The 25,967-nt window shown below is 35.7% G+C and overlaps 1 protein-coding gene and 1 long non-coding RNA gene across 3 annotated transcripts in view; one reads left to right on the plus strand and one right to left on the minus strand.

The window, feature by feature from the left end:
• The window catches only part of LOC124087073 (uncharacterized), a 45,474-nt gene extending 22,967 nt beyond the window's left edge, over positions 1-22,507 (minus strand). The window contains exon 1 of the long non-coding RNA XR_006849996.2: positions 22,246-22,507. This is a non-coding gene — a long non-coding RNA (uncharacterized LOC124087073). The remainder of the gene's footprint in view (positions 1-22,245) is intronic.
• Slco1c1 (solute carrier organic anion transporter family member 1C1) overlaps positions 2,626-25,967 on the plus strand; it is a 47,783-nt gene continuing 24,441 nt past the window's right edge. The window contains exons 1-8 of one of the 2 annotated variants that reach the window (XM_058576177.1): positions 2,626-3,007; positions 7,264-7,417; positions 8,665-8,806; positions 14,353-14,485; positions 16,863-16,981; positions 20,901-21,047; positions 23,118-23,216; positions 24,970-25,215. In XM_058576177.1, coding sequence (XP_058432160.1) covers positions 7,289-7,417; positions 8,665-8,806; positions 14,353-14,485; positions 16,863-16,981; positions 20,901-21,047; positions 23,118-23,216; positions 24,970-25,215 — 1,015 coding nt within the window. In that variant the 5' untranslated portion in view covers positions 2,626-3,007; positions 7,264-7,288. The remainder of the gene's footprint in view (positions 3,008-7,263; positions 7,418-8,664; positions 8,807-14,352; positions 14,486-16,862; positions 16,982-20,900; positions 21,048-23,117; positions 23,217-24,969; positions 25,216-25,967) is intronic. The other variant, XM_058576176.1, reaches the window with a different exon arrangement.

Here is a 25,967-nt window from a genome sequence, read left to right on the forward strand (position 1 = left end):
TTGTTGTAAGCCACCTACTTGGTGGTATTTTGTCATTAGGTCTCTAGGAAACTCACTTATATATGGCAGAGCTGAGTGGCTGTGATAGAGATTTATAGAACAAGTCTGTGAAAGAGAAAAAGATCCCTTGTCCCTGGTCCAAAGTATGAAAGTAGGAATGAGAGGCTGAGGTAGGATATAGTCTAATGCAAGGCTCCATATAAGAAGCTCTGACTGAAGTGAGATGAAATCTTAATCTTAGCATTTCTCCAATTGCTAGGGATGTTGAACATTTTTTTTCATGTATTTGTTGATTGATTGCATTTCTTCTCTCCAGTCAGAATAGCAATTATCAAGAATACAAGCAACAAGGTTGGTAAGGCTGTGGGGGAAAAGGTACAATTATATGTTGCTGGTAGGATGGCAAATTGGTGCAACCATTATGGAAAACAGTATGGAGATTCCTCAGAAAACTTGGAATGGAAACACCATTTGACCCAGCTATCCCAGTCCTCGGTTTACACCCAAAGGACTTAAAATCAGCATACTATGGTGATGCAACAACATCAATGTTTATAGCAGCTCAACTCACAATGACTAAACTATGGAACCAACTTAGGTGTAGTGTACTGCAATAGATAAATGGATAAAGAAAATGTGGTATATATACACAATGGAATATTATTCAGCCTTAAAGAAGAATGAAATGATGGCATTTGCTGATAAATAGATGGAGCTAAGGATTATCAGGCTAAGTGAAACAAGCCAATCCCGAAAAAACAAAGGCCAAATATTTTCTCTGATGTGTGGATGCTAATTCACAATAGGCAGGAGGGCTAGGGAAGAATAGTTACTTTAGATTAGGCAGAGGGGAGTGAAAGGAGGGGGAGGGGGTATGGGGGTAGGAACAATAATAGAATGAATCGGACATTTTATCCTAGTTGCATATATGATTATATAACTGGTGTGACTTTTATATCATATACAACCAAAAGAATGAGAAATCATACTCTTTGTATGTGTCAAAGTACATTCTACTGCCATGCATAATTAATTAGAACAAATTTTTTAAAATAGTAAAAAATAAGCCCTGCATGGTGAGTAAAACAAATATTCAGTACACACAGGTGTGGTAACATTCACTGTGGGCTGTAGAAGAAAAGAAATCATGTTAGAGAGTAAAGTTGAATAAGTTGCTAATACAGCACATTATTTTCAAGGGGAAGAATTACATTTCTTGGTGCGTAAAAATAAGTTCTTTGTACTTTCAACCTGTAGGTATTATATACCTCCTTTAATCTATCACACCTATAAACACTGAAAAGTCTAATTCTTATTAAGATGTTTACTCACTATTGCTGATGGCAAAATCTGGTTTGATTGCTAAAAAATACTTGGTTTTTCAGAGTCTGGATATATCACTGCTTTGTTGTAAGGTTTAAGATAATTCCCACTTTCTTTGCCTCTTCTTTAATTCTTTTGTAGTTAAACAAATATAGAAAATATTTGATTCACATAAATACATATGTATTTACACATATATTTGTGTATTTATACACACGACACACATATTTATTTATTTACTATTTTATACTAGTTCTGTGAATTAAACTCAGAGGCATTCTACTACTAAGCTACATCCCCAGTCCTGCCTTTTAAAAGTTTTTTGATACAGGATCTTACTAGGTTACAAAGGCTAGCCTTGAACTTTCAAAAGGCCAGCCTCCTGACTCAGCGTACCCAGTGACTGGAACTACAGGTGTGGCTCACCACGCCTGGCTGATGATTAATATTGATTAGCCATCCAGAACATTGTGTGAATTGAAATTATGTATGTGATAATGATACCTTCTGGTCATTTAGAGCTTAGTTATTTGAAATGTATTTTTAAATACATGGTGTAATTTGATCCTTAAAGCAACCCTGTAAATGTTTTTTTTTTAAAAAAAAAGAACAAAAATTTTGCTTCACAGAAGAAGTTGAAAGTCAGTAAAATTAAGTGACCAACCAGAGTCATATCCATTTAAGAACTGAATGAGTCTTGGTTGATTTGGGTAGCAAATTCATTATTGACAGAAACCAAATGCCAATTAATACTGCTCAAAATCCTCTAAAATTGTTCTCCTGGAAAGGAATGGATTAGAATTATACAATCTCTCAGTGCAAGGAGTTCTCTTTCTTTAGAATTGCATATAATAAGCAATTGAATGCCAAAAAAATTAAAAGAAAAAATTTTTTTCTATTTTCAAGACTCAGAGAAATTGTGGATGTGAACAACTGATCCTGTCTCTCTGAGAATTAACTCTTTCTGGAGAGAGCTCTGGAGAGCTTTGATCCTGACCTAATATATGGTCCCTGCAGATTCTAGAATCCCAATGGGAAAGGAAACCATGCAGCAACTTTGCCCAAGAGCTTTTTTAAGTAAACAAAACAAACAACAAACAAACAAAACACAAGGATCCCAGTGATGTCCCTAAGGAATGGCTGGCTTGAAAACTTTTTGGAAGGAGAAGGAGGGATCTTTGTTACAAACTTCCATCCCTCCTCTGGCTTCTGTTCCCTTACCCTCTGCCCCCTGCAGTGTTGTGTTTTCTGGGAATCAGCAAGAAAGATCACAAGTGGTCTTTTCTTTTTTCACTCTCTCCCATAAAGAAAGCTTTATCACGTGTGGCCTTAAACTTGCAGCAAATTGCAAAGAAATGGCTCAAAGGCTTCAGCTCTTTCTGTGCCCCGGGAGCTGAGATGCACGTCAGTGGCCTTGCCAGCGTGGCCAATTCTCTGCAGACTGCCAGAAAAAAGAGGCCAGTTGGAAAGACGAAAGAGAAGAGATTGCTCAGGGGTGAGACCAGATCCTTCATCCTTTATTTCCCTTAATCTGCTCTGTCTGTGTCCACCCAGGCTCTCCTGACCTGGCAGCACTGCTCACACGGTTGCTGTGGAATTCACCTGGGTTTCCTCTTTCAGCCTGTGGCGTGTGGTCTAGCCGCACACGTGAGAGGAACTGGCTGTCTTGCTTCTCCACCTCCAGGTAAGATCTGGTTCTCTTTTGAATTTTGTGACCTTACCACTGATTCTCACAGGAAAGAAGTCCATAAACCCTTGAATTCTGCATTACTTATGGGTTCCAACGCTCTTCAATGAGAGTTGATGGTGGAAATAGGAGAGGAGACTGGTTGAAGAAGTCAGATAAGCCCAAATCTGGGTTCAAATTTTGTCTCTGCTGCTCATAGTTGGGTAGCTTTGGACCAGCCACTTAACTACTCTGATCCATATCACTTTCTAAATGGGCTTATAATGCTAACCTTTGGGGGATTGTTCTAAGGATTACAAAAAGTACATATATCACCTGGCATAAAAATAGTACTTATTAAATCTGACATAAAGTTATTTGTAAGGTTGGGGGAAGAATGAGCCTTCTAAACAACACTCACTCCTTTTGAAGGTGGGATCCCAAAGTCCAGAAGCCAAGCTGGTACCTAGGTTTTCCTCATGCAAGATGGTAAGGAGGTTACTGCCTTTCTGACTTTCCCTGGAGTCCTTGGAGGCTGCCTGCTGGAGAGTGTCTTAGTCATCATTTCAGACCACAGGCGTCAAGTGCATCTGTGTGATTCAACTGAAACATCTCTCAGACACCTGCCTCTAAATTTAAAGACCAGAGGATTAAATTTATAAGCCCATGGAAACAGAGAGTTCAGTTTTTTTTCAGCCTAAAATGAAAGAAAAACTGGTTGGCTAGTTTGACTTTTGTTTCCAATCCCAGGGTGCTGCATGAAAACTTTGCCATATGTCTTTCCCCACAATCTATTCAAATGATTAATTAGGCTTTTGCCAGACGTAAATCCTGCTTGTTAACTGTGTCCTCTAACTCTCTTTCTGCAAAGACTATTGAAGAAAGTTATTCTGTGTGCTGAGGATAGTTCCATTCATATCATTGAGCTTCTTTCCCTCTGTTTTCAATGGCTGGAAATCTCCATGCTCACAAACTGTAGCCTCCTTAGAACATACTGCATTTGCAGTGATTTGCAGATTAGCCATCAAGATGAAATTGCATTTTCAGCAAAACTATGCAGTGTCAATATTTTAAGCTAGATATTATTATGCTCTACTACCTTAACTATGATCACTGTAGATAGTTCCCTTCTGCTATCACTTCTAGATTCCAGTTAAAACAATTTTTATATTAATACCTCCAAATCTAGAAGAGAAAATGTACTTAGTGTCTCAAGTTTTTACATATTATTTTCAAATTTCTTCTCATTAGCATTAGCATATTAAAATTAATCCTTTGGATCTTTAAGGATAGATTCAATTTGAGTGTTAGTAGATTGTAGTGTTAAATATTTGTTATTTGAATTTTCTTGTCACTGGCTTTAATATTATGGCTGATGGGAAATCATATGAGATATTAACCCCTAAAATAATAAGCCAATATGAATTATATAGTGTAATTCTTGGAGAAGTATTACAACTTAAGCTGTAGATTTACAATTTAGTATTTAAAATTTTTCTGGATTATGTCTTTTTTACCTGGTGATATTTTTACATTTTAATATCTTAAAATATTTTTCATATAATAGTACATGTTTATTGAAGAAAAATTAGAAAATATAGAAAATATACACAAAACACTTTTAAAAATTATTTGTAATATCACCAACCAGAAATAGTATGTTTTGAAACTTTGTTTCTATTTATATACATGTGTGAATATTTATTTATTTTACTAAATAATTTTTACATACACTGTTTTGTACAATGTATTTTTAAAACTTGCTCTGAATTACCCTAGATCTACATGCCTATCGTTACTTCTTTATATTGCTTTCCAATGGCTTCAAAGCATTTCATTGCATGAAGGTATTGGACTTTATTGGACTTATTCTTGGGTTATTTGATCATTCAGTATTTCACTGTAAGCAATGGATCTTTCTAGGAATTCAGTCGAAGGCACTCATTAGTTTTGTAGTGAAGGAACCTATTTAGCATTGTATAACTCAGTGTTTTGCAACCTCCCACCCCCTTTTTGTTTGTTTTCTGTGTCTCCCCTTTTAATTGTTCTGGAAAAACATTGTTCTGGAAAAATAATCTTCCTAACTCAGTGTATATGAAGTACCTTCTCATATCAGGTACTGGTAGAAAAAAATTGCTATTTTTTAAAAATCAGGAATGGATTTGAATCTTACCACCTGATATTTTTGCATCAACTAATATTTTATTGTTTTAATTTTAATAGGTGAATAAATTTTCTCGTCTCCATCAATTATTTAAGTTTTTAGAATATTCCTAGCTGTAAAATATTAGTTTATTCATCTGTATTTGCTAGCATTGTATTTGAGATTTTATAGTTCATGGGCTTTCCTGAAGCATTTCTTTTTATGCTGTCTTTATGAGATCTAATTTTCAATATAATTTTAGTTTTGTCAATGAATGAAAACAACAATACTCTGGTTCCATTTTCTACTATCTTCCTTTGAAGGATAGTGATTGATAAAGCACTCCTGTTATATCAATATATACTATAATGTATATTGTATCATATATACCAAGATATATCTTGGTGTCTTTGTTTAGGGCATAATTTCAATTTATTTTTGTCAATGTCTTTCTTGGTTATTTTTCTCTTATGCTCTGTGTCAATATAGATAATTGATATTTGCTAGAAAGTTATCCATTTTGTCAACATTTTACAATTATTTTTGTATCCTGTACATAACTTTTGTTTTATGTTCCTACCCATTGTGTTTTTATCCTTGTGTCACCTTTTGATCTCAATTAGCATTATCAATATCAATTCTGTTTAGTTTGTTTGGGTTTTTTTTTGGGGGGGGAGGGGTTTGCAATATTTTTGTTTCGTTTTTCTTCCCCTTGTACATTTTTTGAAATTTAAAGTTATACATGTTTTTTATATAATGTAATCTATAAATATAACAATAATTTTTGAAAACCAAACACTTGACTCACCCTCTTTCCCCTCCCAGACAAATCCTCTTAACTTTTGAATGGCTTAGGTTTTCTGATATTAACTTCATATTTCCAAATAAATTATTGATAATACTATTACTTGATTTTTTTCAAACAATGAAGGCTTAATAAACATAGACTAAGCATTACATAAAGTCAAGATCCCCATACAACACTCAGAACGAACCTCAGTTTCCACCACAATACATGAACTTTTACTCCAATTGTCATTTCTTTTGTTAGTGTAACACATATGTGGAGGATCTCTTAATATGGAATTGTGTTACCTAATAATCTTTAGGGAGATCCTGGGGGTATTTTATTTTTTTAATCCTTTGATATAAATTAGCTTATCAGGCATGCACCAAGTCATGCAGAATCCTAAAGAAGTTGGGCCATGGGATGTGCAGATATTGATGTCAAGACGGAGAAATAGGTTCAGAGAATGGGGTGCTGTCAAGGGTTTGATCAGGACAAAAGAGCAAGGCAGTGTAGAAAAGTAAGCATAGCCTCCAATATGAGTTATTACAAGTTTATTGGTAAAATAAACTTTAAAAAAAATCATACTAAAGTATGTTTTAAATTTGGGTCATTTATAGAAAGTCCTTACTATGGTGTATATTTTTGTAAAATTAGAAATAAACATTGTATTTTCATTTTTAAAAAAGAAAGAAAATTAAGCATGGGAAGGGAGGCCATCTTTCTTACTATAAGGCAGACCCAAGACTATACTTTCTTCTGAGTCAAATCCAAGCCTCAGTCATAGATAATTCTTCTTCCTACTTGTCAAACTAAAATGATACACAAATTTGACCTCTTTGCTTTTGCAATACTTTAAGCCTAAATTTGGCCCTCCAGGAATTATAAGGTACTTTAGGGACTTACGGTGGGTATCAACCTCTTCTACTCATTCTGATAAGAAGGCAGATGTGAAGGCTTTAAGATTAGTGCAAGTGAATCAACATTCAAATGGTTGAATTCCTCTTCTTCCTTTCCTGCTTGCTCCTAGTTTAATCTGGCAAGACCACAAAGTTAGCAAAACTGTGCCTCTTTATTTATTCCAAAGGCAGCATTTAAATTTATTCTTTGCTGTAATGAGGCTTAAACCAGTAGGATTGAGAAAGAATGCTGGCAACAATGTCCCAATAGCAGGATTAGTTAATCAAATATCCTGTTTGATTTTAATTGAAAGATTTTGCCAATTTACTATGGTTACAAAAGATGTCTTCCATAAATGATGTCTATAGAAGTGAAATAAAATATGATTTAATAAATTGTGTAGATTTGAATTATTTGTTTAACTTTTAAAATCAACTTTGACAGGTTAGAGTCCAGAAGCAATTTCATAATGGACACTTCATCCAAAGAAAATATCCAGTTGTTCTGCAAAAATTCAGTGCAACCTGTTGGAAGGCCTTCCTTTAAAATGGAATATCCCTCCTCAAAGGGAAAACAGCCCTGCTGTGGTGAACTAAAGGTAGAGTAATGAAGGATTGGGTGGAGGTTACGCTCTTGGCTTTCTATTCAACTATCTTCTGTATAATAATTTAGAAGTGAAAACTGCTTTCCTTTTAAAAATAAGATTTTATATGCAGCTTAATAAAACCACACCTTGCCTGGCCATGGGAACAATCATTTCCTAACCATGTAGGTTAAATTAGTTTCTTGGGATTTTTTTAATGTACAGAAAAGGGGAGAAATATTAGAAAATAATAATTATTGAATTTTTACCATGTACCAGATATTTTACTAAGTAAGCACAGGTATGATATTTAATCTATGAATCACCCATATTATTTCCATTTTATAAAATAATTTTGACTTTCATTGCTATACAGTAAGGGACAGTGTTGCTTTTTAAATGGAACTCTGTATGACTCAAACCTCTTATCTTTTTTTAATTTTTTTTTTAGTTGTAGATGGACACGATACCTTTATTTTATTTACTTATTTATTTTTATGGGGTGCTGAGGATCAAACCCAATGCCTCACACATGACAGACGAGTGCGCTACCACTGAGCCACAACCCCAGCCGAAACCTCTTATCTTTATACCAAATATTCACTCAGCAAATACTTACATTTTTTTCACATTAATGCTAATCTAGATGCAGATGGATATTGCACCACACACCTGTCTAGCAAAATACATAAACCAGATACCAAGAAACATTTGCCATTAAGAAGCTTGTTGAGTACAAATTTAACACACATGAACTTAAACATGAGGGCTGTTAGTTCCTTTTTTTCAGTCTACTGTGTCCTTGCTGATATATGCACAATCACTGAGAAAATACAGAATTATGAGTGTTAGACTTTTGACAAGATGCCAGCTGTTTGGTTTATGGTTTTCATTTGTTTTATTTTGTGGCTCATCAATGACTCCTTCCTCTCTTTGCTTCGTATATATTGATCTTCTTTTCAAAGCTAGACTCCTGTAAAACATCCTTTGGAGAAGGGAGAAAGATAGGAAGAAATGGTATTCAACATATTTATTTTGAATGAAATCAGCATACATTTCAAATTCCAAGAAAATTTGAACTTGTTTTTGAAATCTGCATGAGCTTGGGGTTGGATGAAGCCTATAACAGTGGTTGAATTAAATCTTCAATAATAAACTTAATGTTGTATGTTGCTCTTAGTTTGTGTTCTTGTATGTTTGCTTAGTAAATTTTCCAATCTGTGTCAAGCTACAGACAGACTGTAATCTGTTTTATTTTCCAGGTGTTCTTGGGTGCCTTGTCTTTTGTTTACTTTGCCAAAGCATTGGCAGAAGGCTATCTGAAGAGCACCATCACTCAGATAGAGAGGAGGTTTGATATCCCTTCCTCACTAGTTGGAGTAATTGATGGTAGCTTTGAAATTGGTAGGTATTGCAAATACCCGACTTTACCTTTAAGCCCAAGATATTCTTATGGCTAGGTGACTTTCCTCTCTCCATTCTGTTGTCTGCTGTGATCTGACCTGTAAAATCTTGTTTGGACAGAATTTGCCATAACCTTATGCTATAGTAAAGGCAATTTGCTCTCTCAGAGCACCTAGCAATGCATTTCCTACCCTAGGTATTCATTATTGTATGGCTCATACAATTTAGAGTCTCCAGTCAAATTGAAACACTTTCCTAGAGAAGAGGGTGAGAAACTGATTGGTATTTTGAGTTATAGGAAAGCAAATTACTGTTAATTCTTCTAGATTATTCTAAGAATGAAACTTCCGTATTGGTTGATGTGCTTTAAAATGGCTTAAAGTTCTACTGTTTCCATTGAACACCTTTATCTCAAATATCACAGGTTTGTTCTAGTTATTTGCAATCCATGGATTTCCAGACAAGTTAGTTTCCTGACCATAATCCCAATTTGCTTCTCTTGCCTCGTTCTACATTCCTTCCTTCCAGGATTCTGGACTCACTCCCAAACTGCAGCTCTCAATCATTCCATTTTGTAAAGCAATGTCCTTTATTCTTGGATATCTCCTGGCATTACCATCTAATTTCTCCCCAAGTGAAGTATTTATTTATAACAAAGAATTTTTCTAAAAATGACAGAATTGGCCAAAAACAATTATAGGTTTTTCATATCATAACTTACTAATATTTCCATATATTGATTCTTTATTTCAAATTGTTCTCTATACTTTAAGTATATATATTTTTTCTTTTTGGCTGAGTAGAATTTCATTCTCTCTCTCTCTCTCTCTCTCTCTCTCTCTGTGTGTGTGTGTGTGTGTGTGTGTTCTTTATCCATTCGTTCTTTGGCAGGCATTTATTTAGGTTGGTAAGGATATGTTCAATCCAAAAATAAAATAACTATATATGCCACATTTTTTATCCATTCATCTATTGAAGGGCATCTAGGTTGGTTCCACAGTTTAGCTATTGTGAATTGTGCTGCTATAAACATTGATGTGGCTGTGTCCCTGTAGTATGCTGTTTTTAAGTCCTTTGGGCATAGACCTAGGAGAGGGATAGCTGGGTCAAATGGTGGTTCCATTCCCAATTTTCCAAGAAATCTCCATACTGCTTTCCAGATTGGCTGCTCCAATTTGCAGTCCCATCAGCAGTGTATGAGTGTACCTTTTTCCCCACATCCTCACCAACACTTATTGTTGTTTGTATTAATAATAGCTGCCATTCTAACTAGAGTGAAATTAAATCTTAGTTTTGATTTGCTTTTCTCTAATTGTTAGTGATGATGAGCATTTTTTCGTATATTTGTTGATTGATTGTATATAATCTTCTGAGAAGTGTCTGTTCAAGTTCTTGGCCCATTCATTGATTGGGTTATGTGGCATATATACACAATGGAATAATACCCAGCAATAAAAGAGAATAAAATCATGACATTTGCAGATAAATGGATGAAGTTAGAGAAGATAATGCTAAGTGATGTTAGCCAATCCCCCCAAACCAAATGCCAAATGTTTACTCTGATATAAGGAGACTGATTCATAGTGGGGTAGGGATAGATGAACTCTAGATAGGGCAGAGGGGTGGGAGGGGAAGGGAGGGGGTATGGAGTTAGAAATGATTGTGGAATGTGATGGACATTATTATCCAAAGTATATGTATGAAGACATGAATTGGTGTAAATATGAATTGGTTGTATATAATCTCTGGTTGTATACAATCAGAGATATGAAAACTTGTGCTCTATGTGTGTAATAAGAATTATAATGCATTCCACTGTCATATATAAATAAAAATAATAATAAAAAAAGAAATGAACTTCTGGGAAAATAGCATTCAAGAATGTGTTAATAAATTGTCAGTATATGTGAAAAACCATATGAATATTCTCACTATCATATTTTTACTACATGAGAAATTGAAATAGGAATTTTAAAAGCATGCACTTTAAACCTAACAAGCCACATGTAAACATAAATACCACATTTTAATAAAAAGTATATTTTTCCACTCCCCCCACCCTCCCCCAAAATAAAATAACTAAAAATATTTTTAAAGTTTTTTTTTTTTGTTTTGCTTTTTAATGTTTTACTTTAATGATCTTGAAATAGATTTTTATATACTGTGATACAGAAATCTGTTCACATTATCATAACCAATTTTCTAATCACCATTAATTGAGTATATACTTGGTCCAGTGATTTGTACCAATCAATTTTGGTCCAATGATTTGTCTTTTTTTTTAAAATCACTTATTAACTTAGCACTTCTTTTAAATCTGTTTAAATGTTTTTATCCTTGACTCAATATAAGACAATTTTAATGATAATAGTTTTATAATTAACTTCACTATCAGGTAGGAAAATAATCTTGCTCTTCAATTTTTCTTAGATATATTTGGATAATAATTTTCTTAAATATCTTAATTGTTTAGAACTTATTGGTCAGATCTGTTAGCTAGTATTGTATGACAATGAATCTTCCTAACCATGAATGTAAAATAACTCTCCATTTAATTAGGCCTTTTTCTTATCATGTTCAATTTTATTTTTGTAATTTTCTTCATAAATGTATTACTCATCTTTTGTTGGATTTATTCTTATCTATTTAAATTTTTGTTGCTGTTTAAAAGAATTTTTGTTACTTTTTTAAATTTGATAATCCTAGAATAGGGGTACAATATTGATTTCAAAATGTTAACTATGTGCAGCAACTTTGCTGAACTTATGTTATTAACTTATGTTAATTTTTCTTTTGTGTGTGTGTGTATTTTATTTAGAGACAGGGTCTCACTGAGTTGCTTAGCACCTTGTTTCGTGAGACTAGCTTTGAACTCAAGATCCTCCTGCCTTAGCCTCACTACCACTGAGATTATAGGTGTGCTGAACTTATGTTAATTTTAATTGATTGACAATAGAAGAAGCTTTAGTATTTTCTGAGTAGACAATCCCATTGTCTGAAACAGAAGACAATTTTATATATCTTCCTTTTTAATTCTTAAATCTGTAATTTTCTTGTTCTTGTTTCTTTACATTGGCCCCAGTACTGTGTTAAATAGAAAAATCAGGGACAATGGCAGTGGATACCCTTCTCTTATAATTGACTTAATCCAAATGCTTTCAAGTGTTTATTATCTAACAATATCCTTGCTGCATGGTTTTTATGCATATATTTCAAAAATTGATTTGCTCATTAAGTTATGGTTAATTGAATTGAGTACTTTTACTACATTTATTATGATAAACATGAAATTATCTTTCCACTGGCTGTATAATGATTTGATTCATAGATTTTTTTTTTTTTCTTACTTGATCATACTCTTGTACTCCTGGAATAAACAGTACTTGGTCAGCAAGTGTTGTTTTTGCTTACTGTTTAGTTCTCTGATACTTTTGCTTGGGATATTTACATGTATCAATCATCATAATTAAGCTTGAACTTTAATTGTCCTTTATATACTGTGATACAGAAATCTGTTCATATTATCATAATCAATTTTCTAATCACCTTTAATTGAGTGTCCTTGTCCAGTTTTGGTTTCAAGGGTCTTGTGACATGACTTGAGTAACTTTCTTTTCTCCTATTTGAAATTTTTGCATGTGTGTGCAGACAGGGAGTGAAAGAAGGAGACTCTGTTACTTTAAAGTTAGGTAAAATATATTTGTAAAACTCTCTAGATTTGTCTTTTTCAGAGGCTAGTGATGGTAGGTGTGGAAGAACTTTGATAACCAATTTGGTTTTGTTGTTGTTGTTGTTTATTAGTTTAAGATTATTGATCATAATTTTTCCCCAAGTGTGTCTTGAGAGCTCACAAAAGGTATTAAGTAAAGGAAGCAAAAATGTCTACAATATCACCGATGCCAAAATGGCATCATCTTGTATGTTGCATAGCCATGAATGTAATCAGGAACAGCCTGTGACTGAGTCCTTTGCTGTGAAGTATTGGTGCAGGGCAGGTGGGGTAACTGAAAGTCAGCTCCCTCTTTACTTTGGTTTATTTACTGGGGCCCATTAAGAAACATATAGACATCATTATCAGTATAATGAGATACAAAGTGTCTTCTGCTAAATACTTAAATGCCAAATGGGAAATCTCATGCTTACTTAAAAAAATAAAATGAAATACAAAAATAAAAAGCTTAATTCTTCCTGAAGCCAGAAAGCATAGAGCCACTGTACAAGTTGCTGTCATTATTATTATTATCCTCAAGGCTAAAAAAGCTACTGCTCTTTTTCCAATTGGCTAAAGCTGGCAAGGTGACTAAACAGTAGTAAATTAAATGATTGCTTACAAATGTAAGGAGATACACTCTTGCTGGAAAATTGAAAACATCAAGGAGAACTTCAAAGCAAGGAACCCATCAGTCATCATCATCAATTGCTGGGGAAGTGTTAAGTTCTTCCTCTCTCTAGCTCTGCAGTTCTTAAAAATAAATACACCAGATGAAAATAACTAGGACTCTAAAATCCCTTGTAAGACCCTAAACAACATTTATCAAAGCATGTTGCAGGATGGTCCTGTCAATGCTCTTGAGCTTGTTTTAGAAATGCAGATTTCTTGGCTAGCTCCTGGTTCCAGGGAATCTGAAACTGTTTGGATCCGCCAAGAATGTGCATTTTTAACAAGTTCCATTTCTCCCACCACCTCCTTCCTGTAATTGCCATACACAGCAAAGCCTGAGAAATCTTCCCTGAAGCTATTTAATCACATTGACCCCCACAATCAAGTACAAAGTAACTTATCACATGCTTCACTGGAGACATTTTAGAAAGGCTTAATTCTTACCTAAAGAAAACACGCTCTTTGATTATTTTAAAAAAGAGAGAGATGGACATGTTTTATAGAGATTTTTGTATTTCATAAAATTTGTGTTACATGTGTACATTAAGATCAATATAATTACTGTGTATCAAAATTACCCATGTGGAGTAATTTTATTTCTATTTTGAATCTTTAAAAAGTATATAAACAAATGATAAGATATCATTTGTGTAAATATGAGCTTCATAATTTGATTTAATTTAAAGTGAGGTACAGTTATGTCTGTTTTACTGTTTGTGTTGGGGATATCAGCTAGAGAGAGAACATATATATATTTCAAGAGCAACTGGAAAACTAATAGAGTTTTAATAGAAAACTTGAATGAAGAAACAGCAATAAGTTTACTTCAAAATCACTAAGGAAAATTTAAGCAAGCAACTCAAGGAATCCTTCAACAATTTAATTTATTGATAAAATACTTTAAAGGGCAAATAAGTAAGTAGCTTGGGTGAATGTGATGGTAATTAAAATATTTGCCTGAAAGAATAAGGTGACTGAAATAGTGTATATGGAGCCAATTTCAATAGTCATATTAAAGATAAAAAAGGTAAACCTTGAGGACCATGGTGGGGAGCTGGTGGACTCAAATCATTGCTGAACCTGCTGTGTACACTCATGTACTGAGCTGCCTATCAGTTGTTATCTGAGTTCTCTAACTTTGAATGCTTTATTCTTTCCCCCAAAGGGAATCTCTTGGTTATAACCTTTGTTAGCTACTTTGGAGCCAAACTTCACAGGCCAAAAATAATCGGAGCAGGGTGCCTGATCATGGGAGTGGGAACATTGCTCATCGCAGTGCCTCAATTCTTCATGGAGCAGTAAGTCCAAAGCAGTCACGTTTCAGCTTACCCAACAACTGTCTTTCTCCTTTTTGTAATTACAGTTAATCGTTTAAAAGGGAATTTATGCCATATAATTTTATGTCTTATTATATATTCTTTGGACAAAATTTCAGAATAATTTTATTAGTGATGATAATCTAGGAAAATTATTGATGTCAACACAATTAAAGAAAAAGTTTTAATTAGTATATTTTGAGTCAAATGCTGTCATTGAGCTATGGAAGCAAAATATATACATAAAAGAATTAACATGTGCAATAAATGTCAAGTGGGTGTCAAATGAGTCATGAATGAATACTATATATAATAAATGCTATCTCATGTTACTTAACATTTCTTAGCTTGAGTTTATGCATCTTAAAAGTAATAAGTAGCTCTTAATGCTGCTGCAAATTTTAAGTGAGATGACACAGGTAAAATGCTTATCAAAATTCCTGACATAAGCAGTAACTGTGTTATTGTTGTTGTATATTTTAAGCAATTATCTTTTGCTAATTCTACCTTATTTCAACCAGTAATCAACAATGGTTTTATCTTAAAGGTGTTGCGTTCAGATGAACTTTTTTTAACTTCAAGTTAATTACAAATACAGGATAGCAGTACAAGAAAATCAGAGTGTATATGAGAGGTGGGATAGGCAGGCTAGGGCTGACAGAGGATGCCAACATGACAGACTTAGATTCTTGTCCACCATCTTTTATAAATTAGAGATGCATTAGTTATTTATGATTTAGTGTTTGCCACTTGCCAGGTACTATGCCAGGTAATGGGACTTATTTCCGTGAAGAAACAATACAAAAATAAAAATATGCACAATCTCTTTCCCCGTGGCACTTGCTATCTACTCAGGATTATTATATAACTTCTTTTCGAGTTTTTATAGCATTGGTCACAAGCTGGGTACTTATTCAGTGTGATTTCTTGTTCTCTAAAAAGACTATCTGCCTAGAAGAAATATCCTTGATGTCTAATAAAACATACTAATCATGCATACCAATGAGTAAGGACCTGTCCCAACAGATGAGTTTAGTTTTATGTGTGTTATCTCAACCAGCTCATGAATTTATCAAGTCCATATTGATCATGGTAAAGGCTGTGGAGACATGGTAATGAAAAATAATCTCTGTTGTCATGGATCTTATGAAGAAGAGACAGAAAATTAAAAAATAAATAGTAATACAGTATGTTTGATAATGTTAAAAACTACAGAGAAAAATAACCTAGTTACGAAAGGTAACCTAGTAAAAAGTAGGCAGTCAGGAGTGTGGTTTGCAACTGATAGTAGGGTGTCTAAGAAACAGTTCACAGAAAGAGGGAGTGATATCTGAAGACCTGAAGAGGTGAAGGGTGAGCCACACAGGCATCTGGGTGTTTTAGTCAGCTTTTTCACTGCTGTGACCAACAGACCTGACCAGAACAATTTTAGAGAAGGAAAAATGTATTTGAGCCTCATAGTTTCAGAAGTCCATAGATGGCTGGCTCCTTTGCTTTGGGCCTGGGCCCAAGATGAGGCAGGACATCATGACAGAAGAGTGTGTAGTAGAGGAAAGCAATTTAGGACATGCCACCAAGAAGCAGAGAGAGAGAGAGAGAGAGAGAGAGAGAGAGAGAGAGAGAGAGAGAGAGAGAGAGAGAGAGAGTTCTGCTCCATAAGGACATACTCAAGGACATACATACCCCAGGGACTCACCTCCTCCAGCCACACCCTACCTTCTATAGTTGCCACCCAGCTAATACCTATCAGGGAATTAATGCACCAATCATTTCACCTCTAAACTTTCTTGCATTATTTCACACATGAGATTTTGGGGGACACCTAATACCTAAACCATAACAATGGGAAAAAAGACTTCCATCCTAAATGAACAGGGAACACAATGCTCCTTCAGTAGGAGGGAGTGTGGTGTGGATGAATGGCACAGGGGCCTGTGTGCCTTATGGAATGGTAGGGGGAGTGCATCAAATATGCAATCTGAGAAGTAAATGGGAATGGGAGAATATATCTAGCTTGTTTCCCAAACTTTGATGACTACTTGAGCCACCAAAGTACAGATTGTTATTCAGTAAGCCTGGAATCAGGGCTGAGGTTCCCCTGCCCCTGCTGGTTTACAGACCATCCTTTGGGTAGTAAAGTTAGGAGCAATTGAATCACTTTAACTTCTCTTCTGAAGAAGATGGGAAGCCACTGGAGAGTGAGATGATCTGACTTACATTTTTTAAAGGCTCATACTGACTACTACTTGGAAAATTGACTCTGGTGGGTCAGGCTTAGAAACAGCACCATTTAGAAGGCTACTATAGACTAGCTTGGTATTAATGAGTCTTTCCTGAGGAAAACATTCTTTTTATTCAGGTACCGATATGAGAAGTCTTCTTCTTTTTCCAATGCAACTCTGAGCATCTCTCCATGTCTCCTAGAGTCAAGCAGTCAATTACCAATCTCAGTTATGGAAAAATCCAAAATAAGTAATGGTAAGTTGATGATTGATGATGATGATTTACTTTAGCTTTTATATATGCTTTAGTGTGGACCAAAACATATCTGTATATTTTTTTCCTCTCAAAAACTTTACTACTTAAATTGAGATAGCATAGTGCCATAAAAATTCCTAGAATATAAAGCAGTATATGATGAGGTCCTAAGAAAATATACAGATGATCAAATGTTATGGAAGGGAGCCTTTGTTGCTGGTGACTAGGAATATCTTCCAGTGATTCTAAGATAGATGGACCTGGAAATCTGGGTAAAATGACTCCAACCCATACATATCTCAGTCCACTGCTCAGAGTGAAAGAAATACAGATTTTCCTCCTAAGTACACTTGATTTCTCATTCATTCTCTTTCCATCAGAATGTCAAAACCTTAGTTTAAATTTGTTCCTAAAACCTGCTCCCTTTTTCTCAGGGGTTACTTACACAATAGGGGTGCAGTTGTAGCAGGGGCACTCTTGATGTTCTCAGTCGCCTGTCAGTTTATGTATCTAAAATCCCTCAGGTCAGTGTTTGATCATACCAGGTACCACGGTGGGGTCATATTATGTTTCTGCCTTTCTGAGCACAGCAGGTCCCTTTGGCACACAAGTGACAGTTTTGGACACAGGGAAATAATTCACTTTGCACATGAACTAGGGTGCAGGGAATTTTGTCAGCATGTCTAGCATTCCATTATGGCTGCACATGGCTCAGCAGTGCTACATCTGAGTCACACAGGGAACAGGGGAATCATTTCTTCTGTATCACCCTAGACATGGAAGCCCTGTGAGGAGCCTCCCTCCCAAAATCTACACACTTATCCACAGGTTGGCTTTTGTTGTTGTTGTTGTTTATTTGTTTGTTTGGTACTGGGAATTAAACCCAGAGGTGCTTAACCACTGAGTCACATCCCCAGCCCTTTTCTATGTTTTATTTAGAAACAGGGTCTTGCTGAGTCGCTTAGGGCCTCGCTAATTGCTGAGGCTGGCTTTGAACTTGTAATCCTCCTGCCTCAGCCATCCCAAGCTGCTGGGATTACAGGTGTGTGCCACCACACCTGGTGCTTATCTGCAGGTTTTTGCCATGTCTCTAGGACTCACTATGAACAGAAAGAATGAATTCCCACTTCTGTCTTCAATATCTCATAAAGGTAATATCTCAGTGCTGCACCCTCCTTCCCCTCCACTCCACCCCCAACTTGCTCCCTTCTCCTATCCTGGGGAATTGGTTTCTATACAGCCAGTATAGAAGCCCTTCTTTCATGTCAAATCTTCTATGTATTCTGTAAAGCCTTTTGGTTCCTCTAATATCCTCCTTAATACTACCTGTTAAGATGTCTTTTCCCTGGGCAATCGACATTTAAAATCTGGCTGTCTAAGTAAAAAGAAGGACCAAAGTACTACAAGAAACATGGCTTAGGGAAGGAAGAGTGGATATAAAATGTAATAACTTTACCTTCTCCTGCTATGGGAAAGGAAAGCATTCTAGAAGAAGAACATATAAAAATGGGGACAGACATTCAGTACATTTTCAAGCCAGTGGATGAGAGTGGAGGACTTGTTGATGGAATACAATAGATGGTCAATTCAATTGGGTCCCCATAAAAAGACAAGTAGCTGACTGAAGAGTAGAGCTCCATCTACATGCAATGCAGTCAGTAAAGACTTAGCTGTTGTTTGCTTTGGACAATCAGGAAAGAAACATGATAAAAATGACAAGGCAGCTATTTCCGAAAAATGGAAGACTTTGATGGAAGAATGTAAAACATCCAAGTTTAGAGTCCAGGAATTAGAATATTTTTAATGTAAAGGGACAAGTTACCAGGTAGGTACACAGATCTTTTTCTGTAGTGGAGGTTCCAGTCTCTTAAAATCTTTCCCTTAGACACAGTGGACACAAGGTTCACCCCAAACATGAGAGTGGGGTTAAATACAGGATATGAGGTTTCTGCACAGTAGCTCAGCATGTCCTGACACTGCTCAGCTAACATAGTCTTTTCTCCCACAACACTCTAGGCATTAGCTACAAGTGACTAGTGGGTACTTGAATGTTGCCAGTGTGAGCAAGGAACTGAATTTTTAATTTAATTTTTAGCAATTCGCATTTTAATAGCAATTCATGACCCTTGGACACTGTGCTGGGAGGCACTGATCTAAGGTGTCCACACTTAACTACTAAAGATTATCACCACATTTCTATAAATTAAACAAATGGTAAGGCCAGAATCAACATTAGATTTAATTTTTAGAAAAGGAATTCACATCACATTTTGAGAAACAGAGAAGAAATTGAGAGAAGATAAGTGAACATTCCATGATCACCTTGCTACTTTTCTAGAAAAAGCAGAATCAGGATAAAATCTCTGTGAGGGTGTAGTCTCCCATTGCCCTGCCTTATCCAGAGTTTGAAAGATGTCTACTTCAATTCTTCATGAACCATCATCACAATCAAAATTACTTTAAAGGTTATTAACAGGTGAAAGTAACTCCCACCTCATTAGATTATTAGGAGGATTCAATTTTAATATGCCTGCAAACCACTTAGCCTAGCATGTGGCAGAGAGGAGTCATTCAGATAGGTGATTACTGAAGACAGTTAATATTATCAATTGCATTAAATGGCTAAACTGTTCAAAGCTATACTTCATTTATGATAAGAGGTAATTAATTATCCTACCTCATATGGTCATATTATGACCAGACTTGGATGAAAGCATCTAAAAATTGTTAGATTTGAATTTTACTTTGAAAACCCTACCTAAAGTGTTCTTTATGTTGGAATATTTATACTGCTCAAGCCTATAGGATTTGTAGGGGTTTGTTTTGTTTTGTTTTGCTTTTGGTATTAGGGCTTTAACCCAGAGGTGCTTAACCACTGAGCTGCATCCCCAGCTGTTTTTAAACATTTTTTTTATTTTGAGACAGGGTCCCACTAAGTTGCTTAAGGCCAAACTAAGTTGTTGAGGCTGGCTTATGATCTTTCTGCCTCAGCCTTTCAAACTGCTGGGATTACAGTTGCATGTCACCACACCCAGGCTAGGGTTTGTAATATTAATGAGTTTGCTTCCAGTTACCTAAAACTGGTTAATCACTAACAAACAAACGTCATTGCAGGCAATTCAGCCCAGTGTTGCAGTATGAACCATATGAAATTTTGAATTTCAGATAAAACCTGGTCAACAATGTAATTACTTGTGATTTCTGCTGAAAAATAGGAAAGTTGTCTAAAAATTAAAATGAGAACGTCTTTGTTAAAAATTTGTTTGCTCCAAATAGAATATTCAGTGTTATTAGAATGTAAGGATTCAAATAACTCAACGTAGGTATAAAATAAAGACAGAAAATAAAAAGTAAGTGGTAGCCAGGCACGGTGGTGCACCCTGTAATCCCAGCAGCTTGGGAGGCTGAGGCAGGAGGATCTCAAGTTCAAAACCAGCCTCAGCAAAAATGAGGCACTAAGCAAGATAATGAGATCCTGTCTCTAAATAAAATACAAAATAGGGCTGGGGATGTGGCTCAGTGGTTGAATGCCTCTGAGTTCAATACCCAGTAAATCCTCCCCCCACCTGTAAGAAAAAAAGAAGTAAAGGGAACAAAAACAAGTAATAATAGACTTTCTTAGTCTGGGGGATTTAACTGCCTAAGATTGAAACTGCAAAATATTTTTCAAACCTACTCAAACTCCTATCAAATTAGGACTGTTGCAAATTTGACTTTTGCATTCTAAGTTTAGAACCAATTGTAGAAATGCACAGTAAATAAATTTGATAGTGATCCAGGTTTTTTGTTTGTTTGTTTGTTTGTTTTTGTGATGCTGGGGACTAAACCCTTGTGCATGCAAGGTAAGCACTCTACCAACTGAGCTATATCTCCAGCCCAGTGATCCAGTTTTAATTCTCTTGTTTGTTTTTCTTTCAAGAATGTGAAGGGGATGCCAGCTCATCCATGTGGGTGTATGTGTTCCTGGGAAATCTTCTCCGAGGATTAGGAGAAACTCCCATCCAGCCTCTGGGTATTGCCTATTTGGATGACTTCGCAACTGAAGACAATGCTGCTTTCTATATTGGTAATACCATCTCAGTCACCTAGGGAATGTGAATGCCCAGTCTGCTCATTCCATTCTCTGCTAAATTGGGTGTGAAAAGTTTTATACTTCATTCCCCATTTCTTTAGTCAGCAAGCACACTTTTAAGCACACCCAGAGGATTAGGATGGTAACCTCATAAATTAGAAGGACCTATTGCATTAAAGAAAGAAATACCAAAATAAAAAAAAAAATAGCTGTGAGCTCAACTGCAATGACATATGACCTTGTGAAAATATATTGATGGCCTTCAGATTTCATAGATTTTTTAAAATAGGACAAGTATACCACTGAGGCTTTTAAAAATTCATTTTTTTTCCACATCCCTAAAAACTGCTTTCCAGGCTAAAAGCTCTGATTATTTAAAGAGTCTTCTTTTCCTGAGTGATAGGCAACAAGGAATTCTGGGGTTTGGCAGTAGGCAGGGTTGGACAAAGGAAAGTATAAAGGATAAGGGCAAGGCCCAAGGCTAACGAATCTCTGGAGAGATCCCAGAGAATAGATGAGCAACTGAAATCACAAAAACCAAAATAATACAGCAAAGGCAAACTCTTAAGATACGTCTAAGCAATGTTTACTGGATGCCTCATATCCTGGAACTAAGCTAGAAACTAGAGATACATGGCTGACTAAGACTTGTTCTCTCTTTTATGCATCAGTCTTTATTTCTTGGAGTTCTGATCTTTTGAAGGCCTAGCCTTCAGGGACAGAGGGCAAGATTTAAGTGGAAAAGGAACCACACCTAGGGTCACTGTATAAGCTTGCCCTGCCTATGCTTTGCAGAACTCCAGGTATTCTGCTTATAGCCAAGCAGGTTATAATTAAGAACAGGTTCTTGCTCTAAAGGAAAGCTGTAGTGTAAATCAGGAACTGGAACAGAGAAAAAGCTCAGTGATATATGCACTAGGCAATTACTCTGGGGACTAGAGGAAAGGTTGCAGCCATAAAAGCATGCAGGTGCCTAAGTGTCCTCTTCCGCTCCAAGAACTCGGAGTCTGCTCACTCTTTTAGCCTTGCTTCTATTCTAAAAAGGGCCTGGTCATAGTTAGTTTCCCCTCCAGGTAATTTTACCACCCAAGAATATGTGTATGTAATGAAAGATAGAGTGTAGATATTTTGCAGGCAAGAGCTACCTTTCTGTTTATTGGAAACCAAAATCTGTTCAGTCTGTTCCACTTACCTTCTAAGGCCACCCTTGCTGGTCATGAGCATTCTGGAGAGTACTTTCCCTGCTCCATGGTCTAGCTTCTTTGCCAGCTGCTTCTATTAATCTGTGTGGACTGCAGAACCTCATAGTAAATGGATACACTTTCTCACTAAGGTAGAAGAAATCAATTTTAATGTCAAGATAGATGTTATGCTTAACTGACCATAAACATTTTTGAAAGACTATCAAAATGAGACTAATTCAAATTTTTAGCCATGGAGAATCTAACTGGGAACTAAAGTTTGCCTATTTTAGGAAATTAACAACTTCAGAGTCCTGGGGTTATTTTCTAACTAAGGGATAGTTAATGCATTAACAGTGTTCATTTATGTGCACATTTGAATTCAGCATAATGAATCCCACTATTATGTACAATTATAATTCACCAATTAGAGTAAATAATTAGCTGAGTATGGTGGCACACACCTGTATTACCCACAACTCAGGAGGCTAAGGCAGGAGGATTGGGAATTCAAAGCCAGCCTCAGCAACTTAGTCAGGCCCTAAGCAACTCAATAAGACTTTATCTCTAAATAACATATAAAAACTGGCGGGGGATGCAGCTCAGGGGTTAAGCACTCATGGGTTCAATCCCTGGTACCAAAAAAAGTAAATAATTAATTTTTAAAAAGTGTTTATTCTCCAAAAGAGAGAAATATTTGTTTCCTGATTCAGTACAGTTGGAAATTTGATGAATTAAACACAAACAAGTGAGAAATTGAAACATTTATAGCTAACTGGATCTCACATTTCTTGTTTAAAATTTTATTAATATATCAAAGAAAAAAATGGAAGTGTTTTTCTTTTCCTTTTTTTTTTTTTTTTTTTTTAATTTTCTGCTACAGGGTGTGTGCAGACGGTTGCAATTATAGGACCAATCTTTGGCTTCCTGTTAGGCTCATTATGCGCCAAACTATATGTTGACATTGGCTTTGTAAATCTAGGTAAGGGGTTTATTTTTGCTTATTTATTTATCTTAGTTACTGTAACTTTTTAAATGGGGACAGTGTGGAAAATATCAAATTGCTTTTATTAATAAAATGACAAGGTTGTAATCTTTCATAAAATGAATATAACTCCATGTAAATATTTTGATATGATCATCACATACCTTAGTAAGTGAAATAAGAAAAATGAGCAGTGATCAGAATGGGATGACCCCTGGCTTGTTATTCAATGAGCCCTTTCTCACTTCTGGTTTGCCAGACTCAGTGCATCTCAGTATATTGAAGACTGAACACATGGTTCCTTGTTGGCTCTAGTTGGTTTCAGGTGTGTCAACATTTATTGCAGCTCCATGAATTGATAATATAGTTCAGGGCTTGCCAGAAACACCTATGATTGAAAGTCTCTGGCAACCAAATTTCTCTCTTTTTTCTTACCAAACAGCATCATAACAAGACTGGTATTCCATCCAGAAGATTGCTCAGTTAGAAAAGAAATATATTCCCATAGCTACTTCTTTGTTTCCAGCCCTGTGAGATGTAACCCCAAGAAATAGATGGCATTTATCTGTTGTTTTCTTTTAAAAAATAAGTCCCCAAATTACTTTGAAACAAGAAAACGAGTCACTAGGAAAAAATATCTGGAAGTGCAAATTGAAATCATGTATTAAACTTAAGTACAAAATTCTTACACTTTTTAAATAAAATAAACTCTAAAACACGTCCCCAAAATGTTGTTTATTCATTCATTTACCCCCTTAATATGATTTTATATTTACTGTAACCCATGTTATTGTACAGCAGTGAACACAAGAGTTGAATTCTTAGTCTTTGTGAAGTTTTAAAATCCAGTTGTAGAGACTCATATAGAGGAGGAAGAATAGATGTGATGAAGACTATAGAGGAGAATTGTTAAGCGGAGCAGTTAGCATGCAGTGATAAGCTCCTAATAACATTTACTAGGTAGAATGAAATGGCAACTGAGTCTACTTGTCAAAAGACATGTGTTTATTTTGTTGTCCTTTGAATGTGGGAGAGGTATAATGATATATTTTATAGGTTCCTACACAGAAAAAAAAAAAACCACTTAGTTTGATTCAAAAATTCCAATATTTACTTTTTAGTACCATGAGAGATGATGTGCAAAAGTAAAGTTTTTAATGATACAGAAGATTGAAGTTTTATTTGCATATAAAAATCTGGCTTCAGACCTAGAATAGCTCTGAGATGTTATTAACCATATTAACCAAATTATTATCATTTAATAAATAACATTCTGATGATTTAACCTCAATAAGTCTTAAATTAGTCATCTGTGTAATGAGAGATTTGCACTAGATTTGGGCTGGAGGGTGCATGGCATAACTCTGAGAAAAATAAGGCATATATTCCATAGGTAAATCAAATGAAGGTGGTACTGCTATGAGGCAGCTGGCGCATGAGGTTTTGATTGGCCTCCTCCTGCCAGGATTTTCACTGCAGACCCACAAAACACAGTGTGAGAATCATAAGACCCCTTCCCCAATTTAGACTCTATACTGTTAACAAAAGGAAGCTCATCCTTCACTAACACCCTATTTCCTTCAAGGAGTAATAATTATAATGTCCAGATTAGGAAAAAATATCATGTACGAATTATTAGGTATTTTACGATGTGATAGAGATGATGCTAGGATTTGATTTTTTTTTTAAAGTAACTAAGTTCAATGCATTGGTTTTGCTTCACGTGCTACTTAGCCATCTTCTCTTTCAGACCATGTAACCATCACCCCGAAGGATCCCCAGTGGGTTGGTGCCTGGTGGCTTGGTTATCTCATAGCAGGAACCCTCAGTCTTCTTGCAGCTGCTCCTTTCTGGTGTTTACCCAAGAGTCTGCCAAGACCCCAAAGTGCAGAGGACTCCAATTCCTCCTCTGAGAAATCCAAATTTATTATTGATGACCACATAAACTATCAAACACCTCATGGAGAAAAAGTAAAAGTAATGGAGATGGCAAGAGGTAAGGTGGATTCTCCTTGAATTTGAAGTACTTTTAGTTTTCCTATTAGGACTTTGGGGCACTTGAAAAAAATACCATTTTCTTCCCCTCCTGTGTTAAATATAAAAATATAAAAGAGAGAGAGAGAAACTTTCAGGAAGTGGAAATGGAGTTCAAAACATGAGGTTTATATTACAGGAAAACTGATTGGCCCACATGATCAGAAGTCTGGACAGCCTTCCTTGCTTACACCAATGCTCTCACACCCCTCCTGTTTAGTCCTGCTCTTGTCTCCACCTGGGGTTGCTGCATTCTGTCAGTCTCAGTGGGCAGAAAGGAAGAGTGAATCTTCAGGGTTTTCAAGCCATTAGCAGCCAAGAGCCATCCATTTGAGAAATGTGTACCAATGCATGTCTCCCACTAGCCATCAAAGGAATCAGTGTGGAGCAGGCAAAAAGGCCTAGTGAATTCCCTTCATGGAAATGGGTGACCAACAAATCCTCCCCTTCCTCATTTCCCTTAGGGAATATTGTATTCACACTATAGAAATTCTTCAGTTTCCAACTGGTTGGCTGCATAATAGGAAGAAAAGAGAATGCCTAAGCTCCTTTCTAATTCTGAATACATGTGTGAAGTGAAGGTAGTATCCATATTTCTTTTCTTGTGATTGTGATCCCCATTTGAAGACTAAAGACCAAAAAACACCTGTGACTCTTATTTGGACAATGAGAGGTTATTCTCATTCCCATAGGATTTAACCCTCATCAGGGTTC

This window comes from Marmota monax, unplaced genomic scaffold (assembly GCF_021218885.2).
Source record: "Marmota monax isolate L192 unplaced genomic scaffold, Marmota_monax_Labrador192_F-V1.1 WCK01_AAM20220418_F8-fsc00012, whole genome shotgun sequence".
Taxonomy (NCBI): Eukaryota; Metazoa; Chordata; class Mammalia; order Rodentia; family Sciuridae; genus Marmota; species Marmota monax.